Source organism: Vulpes vulpes, chromosome 12, assembly GCF_048418805.1.
Source record: "Vulpes vulpes isolate BD-2025 chromosome 12, VulVul3, whole genome shotgun sequence".
NCBI classification, from domain to species: Eukaryota; Metazoa; Chordata; class Mammalia; order Carnivora; family Canidae; genus Vulpes; species Vulpes vulpes.
Window position 1 is genome coordinate 37,190,207 of NC_132791.1, and position 27,981 is coordinate 37,218,187.

At 34.7% G+C, this 27,981-nt stretch overlaps 1 protein-coding gene across 9 annotated transcripts in view; it reads right to left on the reverse strand.

Moving 5' to 3' along the window:
- CNTLN (centlein) overlaps positions 1-27,981 on the reverse strand; it is a 322,986-nt gene that overhangs the window by 88,076 nt on the left and 206,929 nt on the right. For 6 of the 9 annotated variants that reach the window (XM_072728209.1, XM_026001443.2, XM_072728206.1 and 3 more), the window contains 4 exons: positions 27,052-27,152; positions 18,607-18,698; positions 13,720-14,255; positions 1,037-1,214 (listed from right to left, as the gene is read on the reverse strand). In XM_072728209.1, coding sequence (XP_072584310.1) covers positions 1,037-1,214; positions 13,720-14,255; positions 18,607-18,698; positions 27,052-27,152 — 907 coding nt within the window. The remainder of the gene's footprint in view (positions 1-1,036; positions 1,215-13,719; positions 14,256-18,606; positions 18,699-27,051; positions 27,153-27,981) is intronic. The other 3 variants (XM_072728210.1, XM_026001444.2, XM_026001442.2) reach the window with 1 other exon arrangement.

The following is a 27,981-nucleotide window of genomic DNA, read 5'->3' on the forward strand; positions in this document are numbered from 1 at the left end:
GGTAGGTTTGCAATTTTTTCCATGGTGTTTGAGTAGAGTAGGATGATTATTGTGTAAAAATTTTCTATTTTGCTGGGCTGTCCCTGTCTTGGTCCTTGAACTAGAGATAGCAGGGTTTTATTGGGGCCTTTCATCATTTGACCTATTGGTATTTCCAGGTGGCAGATTTCTTCAGCTTCTAGGCCAAATATGTGAAGCAAAATGAAAACCCAGAAAACTCGCCCATCATATTGTTCCTTGAGTCTTGTGATTCCTAGGTGGTTTGTCTTTTCTCTATCCTTCAGTGTATTCTTACTGTTTTATTAGTACTTTATATTCTTACAGTCCCTATCAAAATCCCAAATGATTTTTTATTGAACTTGAGAAGCTGATTCTAAATTTATATTGAAGAGCAAAGTATCAAAAATACCAATGAGGCTCAAAGAACAAGATGGAGGACTTGCTCTATTATCAGTCAAGACTGCTATAGAATATTAGTAATGACAACATGATATAAATCAAGTCCTGCATCAGGCTCCCCACAGGGAGCCTGCTTATCCCACTGCCTATGTCTCTGCCTCTCTCTGTATCTTTCATGAATAAATAAATAAAATCTTTAAAACTAAATAAGATACTTTTAGAAATTAGAAATTTAAAGATTTAGTCAGACAATAACTTTACCATCACAAAGGCTAATATGAAAACAGGTTTCTTCGTGTGGTAAACTAATATACCTAAAAACTAATAAGCTTTTATTACCTACTTTTTTTGGCTAAGATATAAATACCTTAAGATTTATCACCTACTTTTTTGGCTAAGATATAAATACCTTAAGATTTATATTTAGGAAAATAATATCTATTTCTTTTCAACTATACAAAAGTGTGTTAACAAATTGTTACTTAAAAATTATTAAAAAGTTGAGTATTTCCACTGTATACTTCAAAGAAAAACATTTTCTAAGGATTCAAGTTAAATCACTGGCAATGAAATTTAAGTTATGAAGCATAAAATAAAATAAAAATATAGATTATAATTAAGCAACACTGTCAAATACCTTCGGGGTCTTGCCATCTGTATTTGAATATATTTGTACGTCTTTTCCTTGCATCTGGCTATCTTCTGTTTGGTCACTTTCTTTCTGATCTCTTCCATCTTCTATAGGACTTATTTTCTGGGATGTTTCTACAATAATTGTTCCTAAATTTTGAGAGGTCTGTGCTTCAGAATCACTGCTTTTGGGAAAAAAAGGGGGGGGCCATAAAATCCAGTAAGAAGAGTTGTTAAACATACCACTTTTAAATTCAAGACCAAATACTATTATAGCACATATTATATATAAAGCTAGAAGTTTAATTTGAGCATTTATTGGTTCTCTATGTTAAGAAGAAAATTAGTCTAAATATGTTATATAGTCCGCTATTTCTGTGGATTCTGTATAGGATCTATAACTTATTAAGATGAATAAATAAAGTACAAGTAGTACTCCTTTAATTAACCTGATGGGGCATCTATATTGGTGACTGAATTTGATTATCACTTCAATGGAGCCCCACTATTGCAGTAGAATAAGCAGACTCAGCAAGCAAGCACTGGCTTGGGACTTGAGTTCTGGCTATATGGCTCTTTCAATTACTGTCTCTGGACATTGTTTCTTCATCTGATAAATGTTATATTGTAACAGTCCTGATTTTTTTCACAAACATCCTTTTTATTATAATTCCCTTATATACACCATATATACCATATTTGAAAAGTGTATCTTTCAAAGAAAAAGAATATGCCTACTGAAAAATAATTCAATGTCATAGTTGTCACCCAAATGAGAAGAAATTAAATGTCAAAAAAAAAGTATTTTCCAAAATTGTAAAATCTCATGAGGAAATTACAATATCTAGTATCAAGTGCCTAGTAGTATCACTTCTGTAGTATTTCTACTAAGTGTTAACTCAGGAAGCACATGTTTCAACAACGCCAGGATTGGAGCACTTATTACTGTCTGAGCTAGGGGAGAAAGCTTTAACATTTCTAACAGAATAGTTTCCCTTAGTTTGGGACAAACTCTGAATCTCTGAGGCTTTTACCCACGATCCCAGTTCCATCTCTTATGTCCATTCATCATTCAATAAAATGCCTGGTAGGCATCCATTAGGTGCCAGGCACTTTTCTAGGCACAAAAGACGAAGTAGTAAGTGAATAAAGGAGATAAAAATCCCTGCCCTTATGTAGATTTCAACCTAATGGGGTGGGTTCAGATAATAAGAAAATATGTAAAATCTATATTATGTTTATAGTTTGTGTGAATGAGAAGGAAAATAAAGTGTTGAGTTTGAGTAGAACATACAAATAAGTCCAATCCCTTTTCCATATGAATGATCTCTTAACTATTTGGATATGGTTATTTGATGCTTGAAATATCTCAAGAAAAACATCCCTCGCTTATTCAGATAATCCTATTATGTCTTTTTGAGATGTTTTTCTACGCTGGTCACTCCTGAATATGCTCCACCTTATCTCCATGAAGCATTGTGCCCAGAATTCAGTTTCATATTCCAAGTACACTATGTGAATTACATAGTAGAACAGCTGGTAGATGCAGACTAAAATTACACAAGCTTTTAAACATGTATATTGTGCTGTTACAATGTACTGTAGACTCATACGAAATTTAATTAAAACCTCCTACAATATTTTTATGTATACTACTGCAAAGTATTGTATTTTTCCCATTGTATTGTTCTGCAATTGGCATTTTCCAGGTAAGTAATGGTCCCTGTAGTCTTCTGTGGAACTCTATCTTCCCAGTCTATTGCTACCTTTGGGGATTTTTATACTATTTTGTAAAGCATTTTATATCCTTTTCAATGTTATGTTATCCACAAATTTGATAAGCATGCTTTGCTGAAATCATTTTGTCTTTGCAAGGTATTAACAAATCTTCCTGATGATCACCCATCACTGAATGGGCATTGATAAAAGTTATTTGTATATCATGACCCACAGAATGCCAGCTGTGCCAGGGGCCTGACCATCAGAAATCTGAATTAAGTTAGCTGCACTTATAGTAAATACCTCATCATCAAGGAAGCCTAATACACACCAATCACATTAGCTAACTTACCTTACCCTAGAGAATGGGACATGCTGGCCTTACCAAAAAAAAAAAAAAAAAAAAAAAAAAAAAAAAAAAATCCCTGACATCTTATCTAACCATGTCCTGTTTCTGCACTGTTTCTTCTATAAAACTCCCTCTTGCCCAAAATCCTTAGAAAGAGTGTGCCACAGCTTGCTAGGCACTGTACTCCCCCCCCCCAACCATTGGATTGTTTTCCCTTGAATAAAGGAGTTCAAACTTGTTACTAAATTGTACTATTTTTGTCATTTGACAGCATGTTTTTATAATGCTGTTCAATTATGAGAAATAAGTATTCATAAATATATAAATAAATATTAATAAGCTAATAGTTATATAATGTAGTATTTTACATACATATATATAAAGGACAAAATTCTATTTTTGTCAGTATTCAAATAAATTTCTTGTATTTCAGACTACAAAAAGCTAAAAGAAATAGAATGTTCTAAAGTCCTGAAGCTCCACTGTGGGATTTCTAATTGTTTGAGAATTTTCTGCAGCTGAGTGATTCTGGAGACTATTCTGTCAGGCAGGAAATATAACACTTAATCCACACAGTGTAAAATCAAGTTTCACTGCTAAGCAACTTAAATGACAATCTTATGTTTCAAGAGATACTGTGATACATCTCCCAAAATATGTGACCATCTGCACATGCACTAATATGATGAAATTAGAACTGACTGTGTTACTTAGCTTTCATGTATTTATTCATATATACATACTCACACATGAGTAAACTGCACCACTTCTATTATGAAGAGTGTGGTAGTATCACCGGCTGAAATATAATTAGTAGCTGAAACTAGAATTTCCTTGAAGATATAGATAAATGCTTAGTGGGTTTTCAGCTGAATAGGATTTTCTCTCTAACAGCTTTTGAGAATGAGGAAGAAAACCATAGAAGAAGTAAAAAATAAATGGGAATGCACATTTGGTCCTTCTTCCTAACCTTCATAAATTTGTTTTTAAATTTTTATTACCTGCCGAAAGATGACAGGCTTGACCCAATGACCATTTAAAACAGTGGTTCCCAAACTAGTCTACTATTGGAATCAGCTGGAGAGCTTCAACAACTAGTAAAGCTTGTATTCCACCATAGAAGTTATGATTTAATTGTTCTGGGGTGTGGTCTGTATAAAGGCTGCTTTTAGGCGCCCAATGTGAACCCTGGAAGGCTGAGTAAGGTAGAAGGGCCCACAGTGACTCAATATGAGGACCATTGGGCAACCTGCCTCAAATCACCCATATTGCGGAGGGCACTTAATGGGATGAGCATTAGGTGTTCTACTATACGTTGGCAAATTGAACTTCAATAAAAATAAATAAATAAATAATTTTTAAAAACCACATCCATAAGCCGTGGCTGACCAATGGATTACTTACACCCAGACACAGTACCAAAAAAAAAAAAAAATTACATTTGTTTCCATACCTTCTAAACTTCTCCCTCTAACTACAGTCTCCCACCGATTGCCTCCTGTCAGACAGTCTTTCCTCTGTGGTTCTGCCCCAAACTCACTTGCAGTGTATCCAATAAATTTCCCAATAAATCTCTATCCCTTTTGTTCTGCCTCAGGTGAATTCTTTACTTCCAGTACCACTGGCCTCCACCTAATCAAGTCACCCCATATTTGGTGGCCCCCAACCAATTGGGAGATCCCTCAGATCCCCCAAAGTCTGAGCTTTGAAATTTTTATAAAATCAAGGTAATTATAATAGAGGCAAATAGGCTTGAGAATGACATTTTAAGATATATTTCAGTTCTATGTCTATGGTTAAGAAATCTCCCATCTGTAAGGATGCCTTCCTCACTATACCAGGAAGAGATGGATGACCTCGTTACCTAGAAACTGTTATCAATGGAGAACAACCTTACCCTTGTTTACTGTGCTTTTCCTGATAACCTCCTACAACTGACTCCTCACCCCCAACATCTTCTTTTGTCTTTATCTGAACATGATTTTAGGGTGGAAGCAATCAGCCATTTTGGGGGATACTCAATTTTCCTGGATCTCTCCCATATATACAGGAGGTGTACATGTTATTAGACTTTTTTTCCCCGTTAATCTGTCTTCTATCAACTTCATTATTAGACCAGCCAAAGAACTTAGAAAGGAAGAAAGGAAAACATTTCTGCCCCTAAATTTCTGAGGACCTTAAAGGGACCATCACTGCTCACTCCAGAGATGCTACAGCTGACAGACCCCAGATCCTAAGATACAAGCTGGCACAAGGTAAGAATTCTTACCCCATCAGTCTCCTGGACCTCTGCCTGTAGGGTCTGATGGAAGTAAGAATAGTGAGAGTCCTTCTCCTTATCTAAATTTAGATTAGCAAGAGAAAATATTTGTGGAGCTAGGTCCTTGGGTATAGCAACTTTGGTAAAAATTTGTTATGAGTACTCTTGCTTTCTATTGATTCCTTTCCTCTCAGAGATGATAATTGTTTTTTTGTGTGTCTATCATCTTGTTCTATGTCTTCAGAGCTTGGCTGTATGTCCAGTGTCTTTAAATCACTATTTATAGATCCTATGCATCAATGGCCAGAGGAGGAATCCTTTGAATTGGAAAAACTTCTGTATTTGAATTTTTTTCTCTTTAGAAAGCTCTTATCCTAAACAATTGTATTATTGGTATCTATGGAAAAAACAAATATAAAAGTAGACACAAAGAAGTATAACAGCCCTAAGGACTCCCTTGACAATACGAAATAATAGAAATTACATTAAAAAAATTGGGATCTGTATCTAATGTAAATTCTACCCTCTTCCACACCCACCTAGCTCCAACTCTCTCTCTCTGCCCTTTCAGAAGACCTTTTGGATATCTGGGACCCTTGTTTAAACCTCCCTACCTCTCTGCAAATCTCCACAAAACCCAAAATGTGGTTCTAAAAGCAATTCAAAGCTCACCTATTATTACTAATCCTCAGACCTCACCTATTCACCTCAAACTGCTTATTGAGACACTGGAAACAGAAGTGTCTTCCACTTAAGAAAAAAAGTTAAAATTTAAATTACCTGGAGCTCTAATAATAGGGAAATATGTCCCCAAAACCCCATCATGGAGAAAACTTATTTTGAATAAGTTTTTATGCCCTTGTGATACAAGTTTTCTGCCCTCATCTTCTGTAGGACCTAAGAACAATTCTTTAAAATGCAAATCTGGGGAGAGCTTTCTCAACAAAAAAGAAAAAAGCGGGGGGTGGATATTTGGAAAATTGGGGACATGAAAAACTAATGATCCAAGAGGTATCTAAAACAAAAGTCATTAAGGCTGACATGACTCCTACCGCTCCTCTCTATCATTCTTTACCTGAATGCTCATGTTTTACTAAATCTGTCTGAACTGCCTTTCTAATATGAAAAGATTATTACCTTTTAAAAATAACCACTTGAGATTAGGGGAAATGTGCCTCATCTCTCTTTCAATCGTTGGCCAAAGGATGAACTAAAGGCCATAGCTAAAGAATTTCTTAAACTAAGAAAGGATCCTCAAAAAGTTTTATAAATGGATTACCCCTTGAGATTAGTGGATAGTTTAAAAAGGCAGAAAATTAGAAGCTACCAGTTTAAATTTGTGAAGAAAGCTGATATTCAGTGCCTGATAGAAAAACAATTAAAAAAAAAAAAAACTTGTAAGGGTTTCTCCCCTAAGCTAAAGGTACCCAGAAGGAAAGAAAAACATTCAACATAGTTGGATGGGTGTGACAGTTTCTTGATAACATTTAGCAACAACCCAATTCTTTAAGGAATTGGAAACAGCTGTCCTTGTTTTACTCATCTAATCTTTACAGGACCATAGAGGTGGCTTCAGAAACCATTCAAAGTCCACCAATTCTTTTTACTATTCCCAAAACCTCTTCCATTTATTTCAAAGGCTTGTAAATATTAGCCTTAGGAAACCAAAGTTCTTTTTAGAGGAACTTGCGTTCCTTACCTGTGACTCTGAGACATAAAAGTTCTACAAACTTCAAGAAGGTAATTCTCATCAGAAGGAGAACAAAAGAGGGAAAGCTCATTTGAAATTTAGGCAACTGAAAAATCCTGTCTTCTCCACAAATATTAGTAAAAACAAACAAAAGCCATCTGAACAGATAAACTTAATTCTTTCCTACTTTTCTTTTACTAGTAAATTTTACATTATCATACCTTTCTAACAGCTAAAATTTTAAGGTCTCTGTATTTCTGCATATGTATGTTGTAGATATGTGACAATTTTCTGCCTCCATTTGATATTACCAAAATTATTGTGTAAAAGAGCTCTATTTAATTGACAATATTAATAGAAAACCCAAAAGCCTCCACCCCAAGATTGCTAGAACTCATACAGCAATTTGGCAGCGTGGCAGGATACAAAATCAATGCCCAGAAATCAATGGCATTTCTATACACTAACAATGAGACTGAAGAAAGAGAAATTAAGGAGTCCATCCCATTTACAATTGCACCCAAAAGCATAAGATACCTAGGAATAAACCTAACCAAAGAGGTAAAAGATCTATACTCTAAAAACTATAGACACTTCTGAAAGAAATTGAGGAAGACACAAAGAGATGGAAAATATTCCATGCTCATGGATTGGCAGAATTCATATTGTGAAAATGTCAATGTTACCCAGGGCAATTTACACGTTTAATGCAATCCCTATCAAAATACCATGGACTTTCTTCAGTGAGTTAGAACAAATTATTTTAAGATTTGTGTAGCATCAGAAAAGACCCCGAATAGCCAGGGGAATTTTAAAAAAGAAGACCATAACTGGGGGCATCACAATGCCAGATTTCAGGTTCTACTACAAAGCTGTGGTCATCAAGATAGTGTGGTACTGGCACAAAAACAAACACATAGATCAATGGAACAGAATAGAGAACCCAGAAGTGGACCCTCAACTTTATGGTCAACTAATATTCGACAAAGGAGGAAAGACTATTCACTGGAAGAAAGATAGTCTCTTCAATAAATGGTGCTGGGAAAATTGGACATCCACATGCAGAAGAATGAAACTAGATCACTCTCTTGCACCATACACAAACATAAACTCAAAATGGATGAAAGATCTAAATATGAGACAAGATTCCATCAAACTCCTAGAGGAGAATATAGGCAACACCCTTTTTGAACTCGGCCACAGTAACTTCTTGCAAGATACATCCATGAATGCAAAAGAAACAAAAGCAAAAATGAACTATTGGGACTTAATCAAGATAAGAAGGTTTTGCACAGCAAAGGATACAGTCAACAAAACTAAAAGACAACCTACAGAATGGAGGAAGATATTTGCAAACGACCTATCAGATAAAGGGCTAGTTTCCAAGATCTATAAAGAACTTATTAAACTCAACACCAAAGAAAAAAACAATCCAATCATGAAATGGGCAAAAGACATGAAGAGAAATCTCACAGAGGTAGACATGGACATGGCCAACATGCACATGAGAAAATGCTCTGCATCACTTGCCATCAGGGAAATACAAATCAAAACCACAATGAGATACCACCTCACACCAGTGAGAATGGGGAAAATTAACAAGGCAGGAAACAACAAATGTTGGAGAGGTTGTGGAGAAAGGGGAACCCTCTTGCACTGTTGGTGGGAATGTGAACTGGTGCAGCCACTCTGGAAAACTGTGTGGAGGTTCCTCAAAGAGTTAAAAATAGACCTGCCCTACGACCCAGCAATTGCACTGTTGGGGATTTACCCCAAAGATTCAGATGCAATGAAACGTCGGGACACCTGCACCCCGATGTTTCTAGCAGCAATGTCCACAATAGCCAAACTATGGAAGGAGCCTCGGTGTCCATCGAAAGATGAATGGATAAAGAAGATGTGGTCTATGTATACAATGGAATATTACTCAGCGATTAGAAACGACAAATACCCACCATTTGCTTCAATGTGGATGGAACTGGAGGGTATTATGCTGAGTGAAGTAAGTCAATCGGAGAAGGAAAAACAGTGTATGTTCTCATTCATTTGGGGAATATAAATAATAGTCAAAGGGAATATAAAGGAAGGGAAAAGAAATGTGTGGGAAATATCAGGGAGACAGAACATAAAGACTCCTAACTCTGGGAAACGTACTAGGGGTGGTGGAAGGGGAGAAGGGTGGGGGGTGAGGGGGGAATGGGTGACGGGCACTGAGGCGGACACTTGACGGGATGAGCACTGGGTGTTTTTCTGTATATTGGTAAATTGAACACCAATAAAAATTAATTTATATATATAAAAAATAAAATACTTCAGTGAGAGAAAAAAAAAGAAAAAAAAAAAGAAAAAAAAAGAAAGCAAAGATTTTGTTTTTATCAAAACAATTCCCCTGCTTCATTATTTTTATAATCAGGTTTTTGATTACTTAAGTAAACCTAGTCCTTTTGATATAAAAACAGCTAAGTTTTACTGGCAACTGTGTAAACTTCTATATTTGCCTGTGAAGTCTTTGTTAAAGACTGATTAAATAGAAAACTAAGTATTATATCATAGTGAATGAACTATGATCCCATTTAGTCAAGTGTCCAAAACCTTTTGATATTTTTGATAAACCTCCCCAAATCAAATTCTAAATGAAGTCTTTTGACTTGGAAGAAATTTTGAGATATTGCAGAGTTTCTTAAAAGAGTTTTTAACCTAATTAGGCTGATTTAGTATTTTGAGTCATGAGAAATGTCTTAAAAAATGATGCTAAACCTACTTGATTATATTTTTGCAGATATGTATATTAATTTTAATATTCTGGAAGTTGCATGAAATTCCTTAAAATCTGATTTGTCCTGGTATAATGTTATCACTTATACTTCTAGTTATTATTCTAAAGAACATATATCACAGAAATAACCAGATTTCCTTATCTTTTTTTTTCCTTCTCAATTCCATTGTAATAAACTCTCACCAGATCTTTATCCATGGCCATTTTTAACTCTTTGTCATTTATAGTTATTGTTTTACTTATAAAATTGTTTTATTAATTTTTTTTTTAAGGGAGAGACCACAAACCTGTGAAGAGGGGCGGGGTAAAGAGAGAAAGAGAGAGAGAGATTGAGAAAGAGAATGTGTGACGGGCACTGAGGGGGGCACTTGATGGGATGAGCACTGGGTGTTATTCTGTATGTTGGCAAATTGAACACCAATAAAAAATAAATTTACTATTAAAAAAAAGAAAAAGAGAGAGAATCTTGAGGAAGCTCCATGCCCAGCGAGGAGCCTGATGTTATAACCCTGAGATCATGACCTAAGCTAAAATCAGGAGTTGGACGCATAACCAACTGAGCCACTCAGGAGCCCCTATTCTAAAACTTTTGCAAAAATGTTTGGAATATGCTTGATCTCCAGGGAGACTCATGGAAAATATCCCAAAATATGGGTTTCTGATAACTTTAACTGAATTGTTAAGAGTTTCCAGAATTTACAGAAAAACTGGATTCAAGCAGAACAAAAATTAGTCACATGGGACTCAGTGCACTAATGAGAATGATTATAATTTTTGTGACTTTATTTTATCACTAATTTTTTTTTACTATTTTGTTTTTCTAGATCTGAGAAAACTTTTTTCCTCTTAAGCTAACAGTGACTTACAACAATTTGGTAAAATGAATCGTTGCAAACAAAGGGAAACATTTATCATTTTTGCCCTAGGTGATCACTACAGAATTTGGAAATTCTTAGTAAGTATTCTTATATTTTCAAGAAATCTTTTTTTTTTTTTGCATAAATTCTACATGAATCTGTTCTCTTTGTAACATGACAGAATTGGAAACGTTGGGTATATTACCAAGGTTTTGACTGGAATGTTTGAGAGAAGCATGCAGACTCAGATATGACCAGACAGACAGCTTTTTAGGAACTAAGATGACTTTATGGAGCCAATAAAACTTTTTGGGAAAGGAGCCTAGTACCCTGCTTACAGGGTTCCCAGCAGCCTTACCCCATAAGGAAGGTCACTTCTTAGCAGGTGAAGAAACCTCAGGACATTTTGGGAACCTCAAGAAGAGAGAAATTTACCCAAATGTATAATTATTGCTGGTAAGGCTGGTGGCAACCTTGGATTGGCATTTTGGCCTTGAGAAACTTTGAAAAGTTCTGTCTGAAACTCTTTATGAAAAATTCCAGTAAAGCAGATTTAAAATATAGTGAACCACTATTCTTTGTTGGACTTACATAAACAATCAGACCAAGTTTATTGAAATGAAGCTTATTTCGCAAACAAATTAGCTTTAATTTAGCTATCTTTAGTGGAAATAAGGGTGATTTCAAAGAGAATAATTATGTTTCAATAACATACTTTATGGATATTAGATTGTAATTCTGATTAATTGCCTTGAGGATTTTTTGTTTGTCTATAATCTGGATTGAACCATGAATTCTTCTGGTTTCCTCAAATATCTGGCTATGACTCTCCAAACAAATTCCAAGTCTTTCTACTTTTATCTTGGAATCACTGAGAACTCAAGCTGCCTTTTCTCCAGAAGCCCTGCAAACTGAAGCTAGATCACTTGCTGTAAACATCAGAGAAACCACCACAACAGCTCAGGTTTAGATGGTCTTCATGTCTGTTGCTGTATGGGCCACTCAGAAATTTACCTAAACAACCAACGACATCATCAGACACATTCAAGTGCTTCAACTCCTATCTTATGAATGTCTTTTTTCTACTGGCTGCCCTCAAGACTCTGATTGGGTTTATAATCTGCTCCAATCATTAACCTTTGTTTTTATTTTGCTTCTATAAGAATGCCTTTTTAAATGCTTGATGTCTCACACAAAATAGGTCTGACTTTGGGAGCCCACCTGCAGGACCCACCTCCTGAAATAAAACACAACTGTTTAAGATGACATATTCTCAGGACAGAGGCTGGATCTTTGAGATATGGAACAATCTATCAGCTTGGCTTCTGGACTGTGATATTTCTTGTGGAAGTTTCAAAGGTGGGATCACAGGGGAGCAGAATTTGCCACCCCAATATATGTCTCTTTGACATAAGAATTGCTGCAAACTGGGGATCCCTGGGTGGCGCAGCGGTTTAGCGCCTGCCTTTGGCCCAGGGTGTGATCCTGGAGACCCGGGATCGAATCCCACGTCGGGCTCCCGGTGCATGGAGCCTGCTTCTCCCTCTGCCTATGTCTCTGCCTCTCTCTCTCTCTCTGTGTGACTATCATAAATAAAAATAAAAAATAAAAAATAAAAGAATTGCTGCAAACTGGCAACTGTAAATATAGGACAAGTAGAAGTTACCCTTTTGTAAGAGACATTTACGTGTATAAGAAAAATCTCCATTTGCAAGTGTGATGCTCTCCTTGTACCAGGAAGAAATGGATGACCCTACACCTCTAAAGATTCTTGTAAAGAAGACAATAACTTAAATCTGTATAACAATCTGATTCCCCCTTTTTTTTACTGTACTTTTTCCTGATAACCTCCCATAATGACTCTGACCCCATCTTCTTTTGTCTTTCACTGAAGATCATATTCAAGGTGGTGGTTTTGGCCATGTGGGGGAGTTATTCAGTTTCCTTGGGTCTCTCCCATGTATACAGAAAGCATGCATGTTTGTAAACTTTTATTTGTTTTCTTCCTGTTAATCTGTATTGTATCAATTTCATTTTTAGACCAGTCCAAGAACCTAGAAAGGAAGAAGGGAAAACTCTTTCACCCCTACACTATCTAGGGACATCCAAACCTAAAACAGATCTCTTCTGGGGATTAAAAAAGACAGCTTGGAAAAATAAAAGAAAATACATGCTATTACAAAACAAGACAGAATTATGGAAAATTGTTCAATTTGTCTGTTAGCAATTCTGGCAACATTGAACTTCGCTGTTTTCTAGGTATAGAAAGAAGTGTTATACTATCCATTTGCCTTTGTGGTTTTATTGATGTGCTTCAAGTACGTATAGTAATGTATAGCCAGGAGTGAGGAAAAGAGATATTACAGATTTTTAGTATTCTCCTGTTGCTATTCGCTAAGTGTTATACAACTTAAGACTAGGAATTTATAGGGCTTTAACTTTAAAGAACTAATTTTTAACTACCATTCAATTAAAGTTAGTACAATGACTTTGCATAATACATACATGAAATAATTAGTGAAGATGGTTCTTAATTTAAAGGATGTTAAACAGCTTGTAGACATCTGGTAACAAGCTGAAATGGGTCATTCAAAATTTATCTAACTAAATTAAGGGGGAAAAATGTTTCTCCTCCCAGGTTGGCATGTCACAAGATAACTAAACCGACTTAGTAGGCTTGCCTGGGAATCCTTAGCTGTCAGTGGTGAATATGCAAAGGGCCAGCAAATTAAATCAACCTGCCAAACTGTCAATTTCAAGCCTCATGACTGCATGAAAATAGCATCACTGGAAGAAATCAAGCATTGCCTTCTTTTGGGTTTCCTGGCACCTATTCAAATACTCATGCAGTTGTGGCTAATTTTGCATGCAAATTTCAGTCAATAAGCTCAGAACAAGACCTCCCAAGATATTTCAAAGGATCTGACAGTATTTTTTCTGAATACCAAATCGACAGTAGTTGAAATTCAATCTCCATTTGCTGGTGCTTTACATATGCACAGTGTCCCCACCACAGAGCTAAGTTAATGAGAGCCTTACCTGCTTTCACTCACATCCTCCCAGCCGTCCTTGCTGAGGTTCTCAAACACATTGCTCATAACCTTGATGGAGTGATTGAGAACAGTGTGGTAACGACCCACAGAGCACTTTTTCTTCGCAGCTTTAAATTTAACCTTGGTAGTGGTTGTCTTACAATCGTATTGTCCAGATCTTGCTTCCGTGGTGGCCATCTCAGATTTAGCTTTGTCTGCTGAATGCTGCAATTTCTCTATTGAATTCATCAGCTCTTCATTTTCATTTCTCAGCCCATTAGCTTCTGCCACTTGTCTCCTTAGGGAAGTGACTTCTCTCTCCAGCTCACTGATTTTTACCTGAAGTTCAGCTTTATCTTTTTCTACTTCTTTACTCCCCTTTTGTAGCTGTTCTAGCTCTTTTCCTCTGTCCTCTGCATCTTCTTGTTGCTGTTTTAAGAGGGATTTCAGGAAGTCATTTTCTTTCATTAATTTTTTATTTCCTTCTTTTAATTTTCTTGAGCCTTTCTCAAAAGATTGTAGCCGATTTTCCAATTCAACGACCTAAACAGAAGAGTTTTATTTATTCTCTTAAAAGTCCAAAACCATAATTTGCTGTATATTTTTTATCATTTCTAATTTATGAAAGTAAAATTACACTTAGCACAAGGACAAAATAAATCTAAAGTACTTAATTTCTAAATAATTCTAAGGCGGTGTAGATAAATACATTATAAAATGCAATAATACATCTGTTGAATGAAGGACAGATGGTAAAAGAAGTTAAAATTCTACACAAAGTGATACAGAACTAAGTATACTAATAAACTTTGCAGAGTTTTCTGAGATAAATGCTTTGGCTATATAGACTATTGTGAAAAAAATTATTTTCAGAGAAAAGCAATTTATACAAAAAGTCTAAAAATAGATATAGAGAAACGTCATTAATAAAATAATTTTCTTCAATATCTAACAATCATATGAAAAAATGATTACCTATAAAATATAACCTATCAAGGCTGCATTATTCTAAATTAGAAAAATATAATTTTAGTAGTCATGAGGTCCTTAGTTTATACAAGAAACACCCAAAAAAGTCTAACAACTTAAATTTATTTATTTATTTTTTAAAGATTTTAAAAAATTTATTAATAAGAGATACAGAGAGAGAGGCAGAGACACAGGCAGAGAGACAGGCAGAGAGACAGAAGCAGGCTCCATCAGGGAGCCAAACGTGGGACTCGATCCCGGGTCTCCAGGATCACACGCTGGGCCGAAGGCAGGTGCCAAACCACTGAGCCACTCAGGCATCCCCAACAACTTAAATTTATAGTTATTCCAAGATTGCACTCATTTATTTCAGTACACATTGTTCACATTGTAGGACATAGAAATGAAAACATAATTTCTGACTTTAAGAAATTTCAAAAACTATTTGAAAGAAAGACACTTGCATAAATAAATCTGATAAAGGTTAGGATCTAAGTATCATAAAGTCTGAGCAAAAAGGACAGAGCCATTAATTCTAAGCCATGAGTATGAAAACTTCAAGGAGGAGTTGATTTCAATTTAAATCTTGAAAAATAAAGAATCACTATTGTTTGCAAAGTACAGTTTACCATTTATAAGATGGTTTCATAAACATGATCTCTTCAGATCACCTCAAAACTATGTGAGGTAAGTATAGCCAATAATTATCTTTCCAGAGGAGGGAACTGAGCCTCTGAAAACTTAAATAATGCAGAGAGGTAAACATTTCCTGCTTTGAAATGGAATTCAAATTCAAGATTTTGTGCCCCTCAGGCTACTCTACAAGCCATAGATACATATGGAAAATGAACAAAGGACTGGGGTAAAGCAAGAAACTTAAATGATTGGAACCACTATATGGACTCATTTTACTTTTAAGACAATTCTTCCAAGGAGAAACATACTTGATGTATTGACAACCAGTAACTTAAAATATTCCAGAAGTCTACAAGATGAAACTTACAGATATTCTTATTGTTTTCCAGTTTACTGGATTTAGTTATGGTGGGAAAGATCTAAGATGTTTCCTAAACATCATTTTCAAGAACACATGAATTCTAGCTAAAAACTGCTTACTTTTTCAAAATCATTTTATGTCAAATTTTATTCTCTATTTAGTAAAAAATACTATAGAATAGAGAATATCACCTTTCTACAGTTTCCTCAGTTTCTTAATGGTTTTAATCACTGCAAACAACAGTGTATTTTCAAAAATATTTTAGCATGTTAGACTCCATGATGAAGTAAAATAGACTGTATTTTTTAAAATCTATTTTATGTAAATAAGCAATTACACTTTCCTTTTTTAAAAAGTGATTTTGACAGTGCTGATACAAAAATATTAGGAAACAGTGTGGTCTTGAGGAAATTGAATTTCATTCTGGTCTCTGCCTTATTTCCAGCTAAGGTTAACTTAACCTGGTAAAATATGTAACCTATTTTAAAGTTTCCTCATTTGTGAAATGGGAATAGTAAGACTTGTCTTGCAGATTATAAGTATTAAATATGATCATACACCACAATACCGGGTAGTCAGTTCTAAACAGTTTATCATCACCATCACCATCACCATTATTGTCTCTATTATTATTATCATGACAGCTACTTAATAAAACTACTTAAACTGAGATAAGATTACTTGCACTAAACATTGTTAAATTAGCATTTAAATCAACTTTGTACTTTTGGATTAAAATATAACAGGTTATGAACAAATGTAACAAACATCTTAAATATGAGATTTCAATTCTAGAAATGAGCATTATCTTTGTCTTTTGACTAAAATCCATTTAAGTTTGGGTGCAACTCATAAAAATTTTATATACCATTGGATAAATATCTTTAAAATCTGTTAACATTTAAAATGTTTAAGTCTGTTAACTGCCTAATGTGAATCCATGTTTAATCTTAAAAACTGGCCAAAATTATTTGCATTTAAGTTAAAATGGAGGAAAAATAAAACAGAGACAGTACTTCTAAACTCTTTAGAAAGGGAAAGGTATACTCTTAAAAATTATGTTAAACTGATAATAAACCTCCAGAAACAAAAGGAAAATTTCAATATATATTTGAGAAGGAAAGTCTAGGGATTTGTTAAAGGCATTTGGTTTGTCTGTAAATCAGCTCATGTGCATACTTTTCCTCCAGTACAGATCATAATAATTTACCAAAAAAGATGGCCTCTTTCAAAATGGAGATAAAACATCTGACTTTGTAAAGTGTCTGTAATACTTTTCTAGGGCTGCCATAAGAAAATATCACAGACTGGGTAGTTTAAACCCCAATAATCTCATTTTAACTTTACCTCTTTGAAGACTTCATCCTCAAATACAGTCACCTTCTGAGATACTGGGAATTAGGACTTTGACATAATAATATTGGGTGGGGGGAGCTCAATTCATGCCATAACAGTGTAAAATGTTAATACATTACTTAAAACAATTATATATGTTTCATTTCTCCTATGTAAACAAATGTTTTCATATCGTTACTATCTTTTAAACCTATTTTGAATGTTTTACAATACATACTTTTAAAATCAGGAAACCCAACTAAAGAAGGTTAAATCATGACTCACATAAGTACATTAGGTTAACATTTTTAAAAAGTGACAAATTAGTACGGTCCAGTGCAAATAATTCCTGTTGGCTTTTTAGAACTTAAAATGGGTTTCTGGATCCACTATGGAAGTAGCCATTTACGGCAGTTAGAATTAAATAATGGGTTTCTTTAGGGTTTCTACCCTAAGGAAGTAGTAGATAGTAATATACTATTATAAGCCACAGAGAGAAAAATTATACAAATCCCAGCAAATAAAAATACTGTTCTGAAACAAAGAAGATAAGCTAGTGCAAACTGTATGGCTTTCCAGCTGATAATGCATATATTCTTTCAGTTACTCGTTTTACCTTACGATAAAGGAATGTGAGCATTTATTCTGTATGTTATTGTGTTAATCTGCTATGTTTTATTCAGTAATAATGAGATGACAGCCTTTGTTACCTGATGTATAGCAAGTGTTAGAAGTATAAGGGATCACATCATCTGTTCTAAGTCACGAGATTTCCTATAAGTCATTTCACAGATGTAAGAAATGTAAGTAGCCTCATTAATATTTTTACTTATATATTTGTGTATTTCCAGCTTTATCTAAGTATCTAGCATAGCAAATTACAACCAATTAAAAATATTTTCTTTATAACAATAACAAAGCGTGCTAAAATGCAACCAAGCCAACTTAACTGATCTTGATAAGAATGTATTTATACACAAAAATATGAATTAAGTATAAAATTGTAAAGGTAAGTGTTAAGATTTTTAAAGAACATTTTATTGTTAATTACAGGCATTAATGTAAAGTGGCAGCAGGGTTTGTATGAGTGATTCTATTAAAACAGGCAAAACTATTCTAAATTATGTGGGCATAAATTTCTATCTAAAATGAAATGAGTCATTTATATTTTTAAGTTTAAAATTAAATTATAAACATATTACCATTTTACTTTACTGAAGCTAAAACTACGTTCAGTTTTAATAGTTCAAAATTGCAAATCTATATGCTTTTTTAATATAAGTCTCATGTCACATTTTAAACTGCTAATAAGCACATATAGCAAAAATTTTTATAATTTCTATTATCATTCTCTTCATTTCATCTTTGAAGATATTTTTAATCTATGTCAATAGAAGCACAAGTGTTTCCACATTTATTTCACTAACATTGATTTTGTTTAACCCATTTGGCAAGTGAATGATTTTGAATTATGAATTTAAATTAAGGATTCACACAAGGTTTAAGTTCATGAGCCCTCTTTTTAAAATATAATCCTTTATGTTAAAATTCAGATTTAACTTCCTCAGCTCAATATCTTAAAGATTAGACTACCTTCTGCAATGTCTGCTCCAACATTTCTTTCCCATTCTTCTCTGGAGTACTCTTCTTGACCCCATCATCTTCATCGTTTCTACACAGTTGTTCTGGTAGAGAATAAATAATATATTATGGTACGTCATATACTGCTGAAACAGTGTCCTGTCATTTTAAGGAAAAGGGTTCTAAGTTTTCTCAACTATGAATAATCTAATCTATTTTATTGTCAAAGTATTTGGCTGGAAACTAAATGGTAACCTTTTCCAAGATTTCAGTCACATAATTACATACCTTTGTAGTGTCTTTTTTTCCCAGTGTAAGATTTTCAAAGGTACAACAGATCTTCAGGTTAACAATGCTATACTTTTATTCCTATTTTCATTCTTTTGTAGACTATTCCTCCTTTGCCTTAAAAGCGGAATTCGCTGCCTTCTTATCTAGTCACTACTAGTTTTGTTCTCTGGATCTTGTTCCCTGCCAGGAGGATCAGAGTGATTGCTGAACAAAGCAAACACTACCCGAATTAGGGTGAACTGAAACTGTAACAGCCCCCCGCCCCCACCTCTTTTCCAGGTAAAAAATCATGCACTGAGCAGAGTAAATCATAAAAATCACATTTCCAGGAAAACTGTCACTTTATAACACGTACAAACACAGATAACAGGTGAAGTTGTTTCCACAAATGATTCCTATACTCTCCATGCATATGACTACTAAAACCTTCTCAAACGAACAAAAATCTACAACATATCAAAATTAAAGGAAAAAAATAATCATAAAATTTCAGTTAATACTATCAAAATTTAAATACATTAAAACATAAATGTTTTCTAATCAGATAAATTATTGTGACAAATTTAATGTTTCCTTGTTGAATTATTTTTCAGATACAACATTTCTTAAAAGAATCAAAAAAGAAGGGCAAACAAGAATATATAAAGCTAAAAGGATATGTATCTGTGCTAGACTGAGGTGATTTTGCTTTAAAGTATGCTTGGCTGCTGTAGGTCAGTGTAAAACTTTGATTCATCAACAAAGGAAAAAAAAACAATATTATTCTCTGTAGAGTAGAAATCCTCTTGGTATAAACAGTGACTAACAAGTTTGTTAGAGTGAATTAGGCATTTCTTTTGTCTTTGAAACATGACATATCCAATTAAAACTTCTGTACTCATGAAATAAATAGAACACTATCCTAAGGATAATAAAAGCTGGAATAGGTAGAATTTGCCACCTGGGGAATATGTACCTTTACCTTGATAATAATCTATTGGTTCCCAAGTTTCTTTTTCTAGTCCCCTAACACCATGGTGCTGAATTCATTTACAACACTCTTTCAGCAATATAGAAATAATATGCAAATACAATTCAGCTGTTCAAGTCATTTAAATATCTACTATAGTTCTAACTGAAATATTTACTCTTAAAAAATAAGAATAAAATAGTTCTATGCTCAAAGAGCATAAAATGCTAAAAACAGCTAAATAATTCCAATAAAATAAGACTGATTCAAAAATGAATTTGGTTACTGCTTTGTGCTCCTGGGTGTGTGCAAAGTCCACTGGTGGACTGGTTGACCACGTTCACTTCTGTGGAAGACTTTAGTTTCTCACTTTAACAGGTTTCATAAAGAATAACGAAGTAGCTAGGCCCAGGTGATAGAGGGGAACAAGGAACCCACTCTGCCCTTTGATTCTCCTCTCATTCAAGGGTCTCAGGATTTGAGAAATGAACCAAGAAGACCTAGTTAGAAATATGCAGTTCTATTTTTGTCCTATATTAGATATGTGAGCACATGTTTTACACTTCTAGAGATTTATTTTTAATGTTTTGGTTTTAAATGCCTCACTTTCATTCCTACTATAAAAATTCATTCTGATTCATATTCTCTCCTAACAGATAAACTTACCTTTCTTTCTGTTTTTTTCTCTTAATTCTCTTAGATTGCATTAACAAATTAATTTAAATTCTTCTGCAATTTTTTCCCCCTTGTAGATTCTTTTAGCTATTTTATCAAATTATTTCTAAAAATCTATTTTCATTATGATTGGTTGCCATAAGAAAATACCTTTAGGGTTGCCACCCTAAAATATGCCACTATAGTATACTATTATTTTGAGCAGTATATACTTGAAAAACAGCAAATGCTTTTGGTTCATACTTTGATATCATACTATGGTAGATTATTAGTCAGCAAATGCTTACTCCATTCTTCTCTACCTTTATGGGTGTAGTAGAGACCCCTACTCCACTGATGCTGAGCTTGAGCATGGTCATATGAGTTGTACTGACCAAAGGAATGTGGGTATAAATAAGAGAGTGCCTGTTATAAACCTAGAACTTAGGTATTTCTCCTCTTCCCTTGGCAATTTCCAGCATCTGCTTTGAAAAGAATACGTCCAGATAGTCACTGCCTCCTTCAACCTGGGCCTGAGACTGAGACATGTAGAACCATGTGAGCCAAATATGCTCCAAACAAATAACAGAACTTCAGCCTGAAGCACATATGCTCCAGCTGATCTGCAGAAACCATGAACAAAAAAATAATGTACATTATTGCAAGTCACTGAAATTTTGTGGTTGTTTACACTATAGCAAAAGCTGCTGGGTACAGCTATAATAAAAACCTAAAATTATGTGGCATCGATTTTGGGACTAGGTGGTAGGTGCCAAAGAATGTTTCAGGAGGCTGAGAAAACTGTGACCCATGCTATATAGTGGCAAACATTTGGCAAACTGCCATCTGACATAACATGGAAGACAAAAATGTAGCTGATTAATTTGTAACAATGAGTGAGGATGTTCCAGTGTTCTGCTGATAGCAGGAGTTGATTTTGACTGGGTTTATAGGAAAGAACTGAGCTCAGAAAGGAGCGGCCATAGGTATTCAGAAGTGCATACGTTCCAGTACTTTCAGGGTTGGAAATGAAAGTTTCTCACCATATCAAATGAGCAACCACTGACACATTGGCAGGAAAGGCCAAATCTGAGATTTTGACATTAAGGCATGGCCCTGGATGTGACTGTCAGGCCTGTTCTTGACAATTTCTAAAAGTAATATGATGCTTAGTAGATCCTTTCAGCTGGACAAAAGGACTTCTAGAAAGTTTATGGATGAGGGTCTAAAAAGTCTGAAATAGTCCCCCATCCCTCCAAAGAAACTCAAATGGATAAAACATACAAATTGTTGCTAGCTGTATTTAATAAAATGAATGTGAACAGAAGTTAAAATGTGCCAGTTCCAAATCTAGGCTTAAGAGGCTCTGTACGTTTATATTTGTCCCTCTGTAGCCAAGAAATAGACAGTGGAGCAGAAGTAAACTCCACTTGCAGCCTGAAAAAGAGCTGGACCAGATGACTTGCAGCAAAGAGAGCTGCTTCAGCCAATCCAAACACAACACACATACACACACACACACACACACACACACACACAAAGAGAGAAAGAAAGAAAAGAAAAGAAAGCTTGCTATTGTTTGTGAGTTTTCACATTTGCTTGTTTTGTTCTTTTATTAATAAGCAGGACTTCACCTTTCTTTTTCTAAAAGATTTTATTTATTTATTTGAAAGAGAGAGAGCGTGCGTGCGCAAGTAGGGGAGTGGCAGAAGGAGGGGAGAAACAAGATCCCCATTGAGTAGGGAGCCTGACATGGGGCTGGATTCCAGCACACTGGGACCATGACCTGAGCCAAAGATAGATGCTTAACTAACTGAGCCACCCAGGCATCCCAGGCCTTCAGCTTTCAATGAAGCCATTAACAGTGTTTTTATGAACACACTCATGCATTTGTGGTAAAGATTGAGGATTCCTGTTCCAAACCTAATCCTATATGTGACTTTTCAGGTCTGACCATATGTATTACACTCTTTACCCAGAAAGCCCTGTGAGGAAAAGCTGCCCTCCCCAGACAGACCTGGTACATGGCCAATGGACTCCAGTCCCTGAAGGAGTTATAGTCAAGGACTCAGGTTCCCCTTGGCCAACCATATTCATGTGCGTATCTGTGCTCCTAGCCTAGGTGCCTCCACGAGGCTGCAGGTGAAGATCTCCTTACTGCCTGGCAGCCCTTTGGCTGAGGGCCTCTTCAAATCCTCCCGCCAAGATCTTATCTGGTAGCTGGGGTGGAGGTAACCTTGAAATATTGTTCTTCCATCTGACTCAGTACTCAGTACTTTTCCTCTCCTAGCCCTGCCCCTTTTTCTCCCCAAAGACCCACGTCAATAAAAATGCAGGAGACTTTAGCTCAGGGCTCCTTGGCTGTAAGACAACAGCTCTGTGTTGATCCATCTGATCCTCAACTGGCCTACAGTTCCAGGGGGAAGACAGAACAGAGTGAGTTGGCACTTTCTCTATTTTAGCCTCTTGCTTATATAGTAAGTGATTAAAGGCTTGACTATTACTTTCATTTTGGCTTATGATCTTAAGTCAGTTATGTGGACACCTGGCAGCTCAGCTCTTCAGCTCAGGTAAGCTCCTAACAGAAATACTGTGGGATTGTAGCAGATTCACTACACCATGAATTGCAATCTTTAGTATAAAGAGAAATTTAGTGTGGTAGGGGCTTACAGTGCTCATGTGGGAAGTTAGAGGAAGCAGAACTGATTTGCTAGGAAAGGTAATGAGTTTTTTTAAAAAAATATGCAGAACTTTTAAAATCATTGTAAAGATAGCCAGGGGAAAACAGGTAGCAGGAAATAAGAAAAATATATCTGGTACGTGGAAAAAGGTGTATGAAGATATGAATGAAGAATGAATAGAAAGATATGAATCTATCTATTCATATAGATTTGGGATTTTCATCCAGGGGAAACAAGCTTAATGACAATAAAAGAAGTAGCAGAGGCACCAGATTTACCCATCCACATGGAACAACTAAAACTAATCCTCAGCCAATTTCTCCTGGATTTGTCTGCCAGTAAACTTGTGCTACATCCTCCCATAACTTCACTAGGGACTTTTGGAAATTATAACAACCATTTTGGAGCACTTTGACATCTATAAAATTGTTTGAGAAGCACCACGGAGGAAAAAGGGAGAAAGCTTCTCAGACTGTCATGTTGGTCTAAAGAAAAAGGTTACTTTGCTCACTGGAGGAGACCATCTCCTTCATCTCTATATTTTGGGGATTAAAAAGTACTTGGTATTTCATTATATGGCCCAATAAAATTATCCACCCAAGTCATTGTTTAACCAGCTTAAAAAAAAAAATCTCACAGATGAAAACAATGGTTGTCAGACATTGGGCATAAAACAATGAGAGGAAGTCATCCCTGAGAGTGGTCAAACAAAAGGAATGAACTCAATCATGGCTCCCACATACTGCCTAGAGACCTTCCAGGCTACAGCACAAAAATGTGGGACTAAATGGAATTTGGTGATCTTCTTAGCTTGAAGCAAACTGGGAACTTGAGATCCCAGAGTCCAGGGATCCCAGAGTCCAAGGAAGATTGAGGTGCAGGATAAAGTGTCTAAGAACACAAATCTGCTCAGAGAGAGGGAGAGCTCTGAAGATCTATAAAGGGTTCCTTCTCAAGTCTTCAACTAAATATTGATCAGCACAGGAATGTGTGTAAATGACCCAAAAAAAGAACCCCCTAAAAACACTAGAGGAAACAATCTTCAAAATTCACACAGGCCCAAGAATAGTTCATTCTCCCAATACCAGAGTGTGGGAAAAAAAAGAAATGTTACATACCTCTGAAAAAAAGATAAGAATGATATAATTATCATTGGAAACATTTTAAGCCAGAAGTAGTAGAACAAATTTTCTTAAGTATTGAATGAAAAAAAAAAACTGCCAATGCATAATTCTATACTTGGTGAAAATATCTTTCAAAAAGAAAACAAAAATAAAGATTGCTTTTTCAGGTATAAAAGTGGAAAGAATCCATCACCAGCAGATTTGCACTATATAAATACTGAAAGGAATCCTTTGGGAAAATAGAAAATGACACAAAAGTAAATCTGGATCTACAGGAGGAATGAAGAGCAGAAGAAATGGTTCTTAGTGAAAATAAGAGCCACCATGTTGCTATATGTAAAGTCAAATACCAGTTTAAATCTTTGGGGGCAGCCCCGGTGGCGCAGTGGTTTAGCGCCACCTGCAGCCCAGGGCGTGATCCTGGAGACCCGGATCGAGGCCCACATCAGGCTCTTTGTATGGTGCCTGCTTCTCCCTCTGCCTGTGTCTCTGCCTCTCTCTCTCTCTCTCTCTCTCTCTCTCTCTCTGTCTGTCTCTATGAATAAATAAATAAAATCTTTTAAAAAAATAAATAAATCTTTAGGATCACCCCTTCCAGTATAGGAAACACTCTCTAGTAGGTGGAGTGATATGGACACTTAACAAAACACAGATTTAAAATCCTTTCTGGAAGAAAAAAAGAAGAAAAGAACTTGCCAAAACCCTGAATTTAATAAAATATGAGCTTAGAAAAGAAATAATAAGATATACAAAGGAAATAAAGTGGGGAATTTGAAGAGCAGAAGAAATAAACTGAGAACCAGAAAACATCATTATAGATTTAACAGAAATATTAGAAAGAACAAAGGAAAGAAGATATGTGTGTGTGTGTGTGTGTGTGTGTATATATATATATATATATATATACATATATAGTTCAAAACTGAATTACTGTGAAGGAAAAGTGTTTAAATAAACTGTATGCAAAAGAAAAAGACAAAGATTAAAGAATTAGAAGAAAACAGATATGAAAGTCAAACAAAAAGTAACCAAACATAAAGACAACTGATATCCTTGAATTAGAGTGTATAAAAAAATGGAATATGCAAAAATACATTTCCTTGTAATGCAGGAAAATCTTAGTTGAAAAGTAATAAATTACATGGATAATCCAAAATTATGATTTAAAATAAAGTATATCAAGACATATATATATATACTCTTTAAATATTGGAACATCAAGTTGAATAAACTAAAAATTCACATGGAAAAATCAAGCCACATCTAAAGACTGATGTACAAGAAGTAGGGAAAACCAGATGTCTCTCCATAATAAACGTAAATTACGTAAATTACATAAAATATGTAAATTACATAAACATAATTTTTTAAAAATAGCATACATATAGTTTTCTTTTTGCACAATTTATCTGACTAGAATTCTTTTTTTTTTCTTAAAGATTTTATTTATTCATGATAGAGAGAGACAGAGAGAGAGAGAGAGAGAGAGACAGGCAGAGGGAGAAGCAGGCTCCATGCCCGGAGCCCGACACGGGACTCGATCCTGGGACTCCAGGATCACGCCTGGGCCAAAGGTAGGCACTGAACCGCTGAGCCACCCAGGAATCCCTAGAATTCTTTCTATATAAGTATTAAGAGAGATTTCACTTGATAATTAAGATTGAAATTTTGATTTTTAAGTGTGAATTAGAATGCTTTTCTTTTTAAATTCTTTCTTACTGCTTGAATATATACAAGTATGTGTAATTTTTCCAGGAACTATAGTTATTATTTTTAAAAAGTAAGCCGAGGATATAATTTTAGAGTACTCCAATATTTAAGGAATAAATGGAAGGAAGTTCCAGTGGAAGAAACAGTGAAAATACAGGCAAGCACAGTAGAACAGTAGAAGGTAAAAAAAAGGAAAACCAATGTTTCAGAAGCAAAAAAAAAAAAAAAAGAGTAAGCTTGAGATATGATATAAATCAGTGGTGTAAAATAAAAGATTTCAAACATTGGCTTTGATAAGTCACCAGCGACCTAAGAGCAAATGGAGTAACAACAGTAATTGGGACAATGGGCAGATGAGTGTCATATGAAAACTTATTAAGTACAATTAAGTTAATTGTTAAATTGTCAACACCTAAAAAGTATTGTGGTAACAATGAAGCTCTAGTAAAGTTAAACAAGGAGAAATTCTGTCCTAATCTTATTTACTTTTTTCTAATAAGATATTACAGTAAGGACTGAAGTCTTAGAGTAAATATAGTTATCTTAATTTTAACAAAGGAATAATCCTTTAATTGGAACAGATATATTCCCTTTACTAAACAGTTTTAGGCTAGTGGTCAGGGAGTTGAGAGATTTGCAGATCTCTAAGTTTTCTCCTACCTCTATGACTTTGATTCCAGGAAAATAGATAGGAACTAAATGAGTTCCAGAAAAATGTAATGTCAAACAAAAATATAAATGAATTAGTAATATTGAGTAAATAATTCTATATAATTTATAGAAGCAAACATAGCTTTGAACAAACATAGCTAGTAAATCTTACCTATGAATAAAAAACAAACACCTTTATGAATTATAAAGCTGACATTTAGGTGCCCTATTTTATTTTCTTGTGAAAAGTAAAAATGTTAATAACATATCAATAAGTAAAGCACTAGAAAGAAGGAGGAAAGGATAAGATTCTTATAATAAATTGAAAATAAAACATCAAGGACTAGATAATTTTTAAATCCCTGTATTAAATATTTATTCTCACAAAATAATGTACCTTCTCTCTTCACTGCCATACATGTATTCAATTCTTGTATTTTTGCCTTATCAATAGATATATGTACTTTAAGTTTATCCAGTTCTTCTTGAAGATTCATCCTATGAAAATTAACACAATAAGTGACTATTTAAAACATGTAAGTTAAGGAATAATGTAGCAAACAGATAAAGGTAGTAAATATATTTAATAAAATATGAATTAGGTAGTAGTAAATTAAAAATATACCACTATTAACATATCCTAATAATTAAAATTAAATTTTAATGAGAATCTGGAAAGTAAAATGTTTTAAGTGATTTTTAATTTATGTAAATAAACATGTTTAATACTTAAAACATAGTCTATATAATAAAAAAATGTATCAAGTTACCCAATCACTTTTTTTTCTAAGATTTTATTTTATTTTATTTATTTATTTTTATTATTTTTTTTAAGATTTTATTTTTAAGTAATCTTTACACCCAATATGGGGTTCAAATTAGAGCCCTAAGATCAATCATCACATGCTATACTGACAGCCAGCCAGGCACCCCAACCCAACCACAGATACACTATGTAAAAATCATAATAAAAATGTTAATACATATACTGAAGACATAGAACGTACATTTCTAGATGCCAAGAAAAGACAAAGAACCCTTACTACTAAAATGGAATTGAGCTGCCATGGTGAGAGATTGGATCAAATACTGCCCATGGAGACCTCAGACCTTCAGATCTGAATGGGGATGGAAGTTTATGCCCAAGGCCCTTCATGGCTGAGAGACAAAAGTGGGCTAAATATAGCAAGATGAAGACAAAAAATTGCAGAATGAAACATAAGTATCAGACTTTATTTGCTCAGAGTTTCACTAAAACAAGGCAAGCCTATTATTACTGGTTACAAAATTGAGCCATATACATTTACAGAGATCTGAAGAATTGACA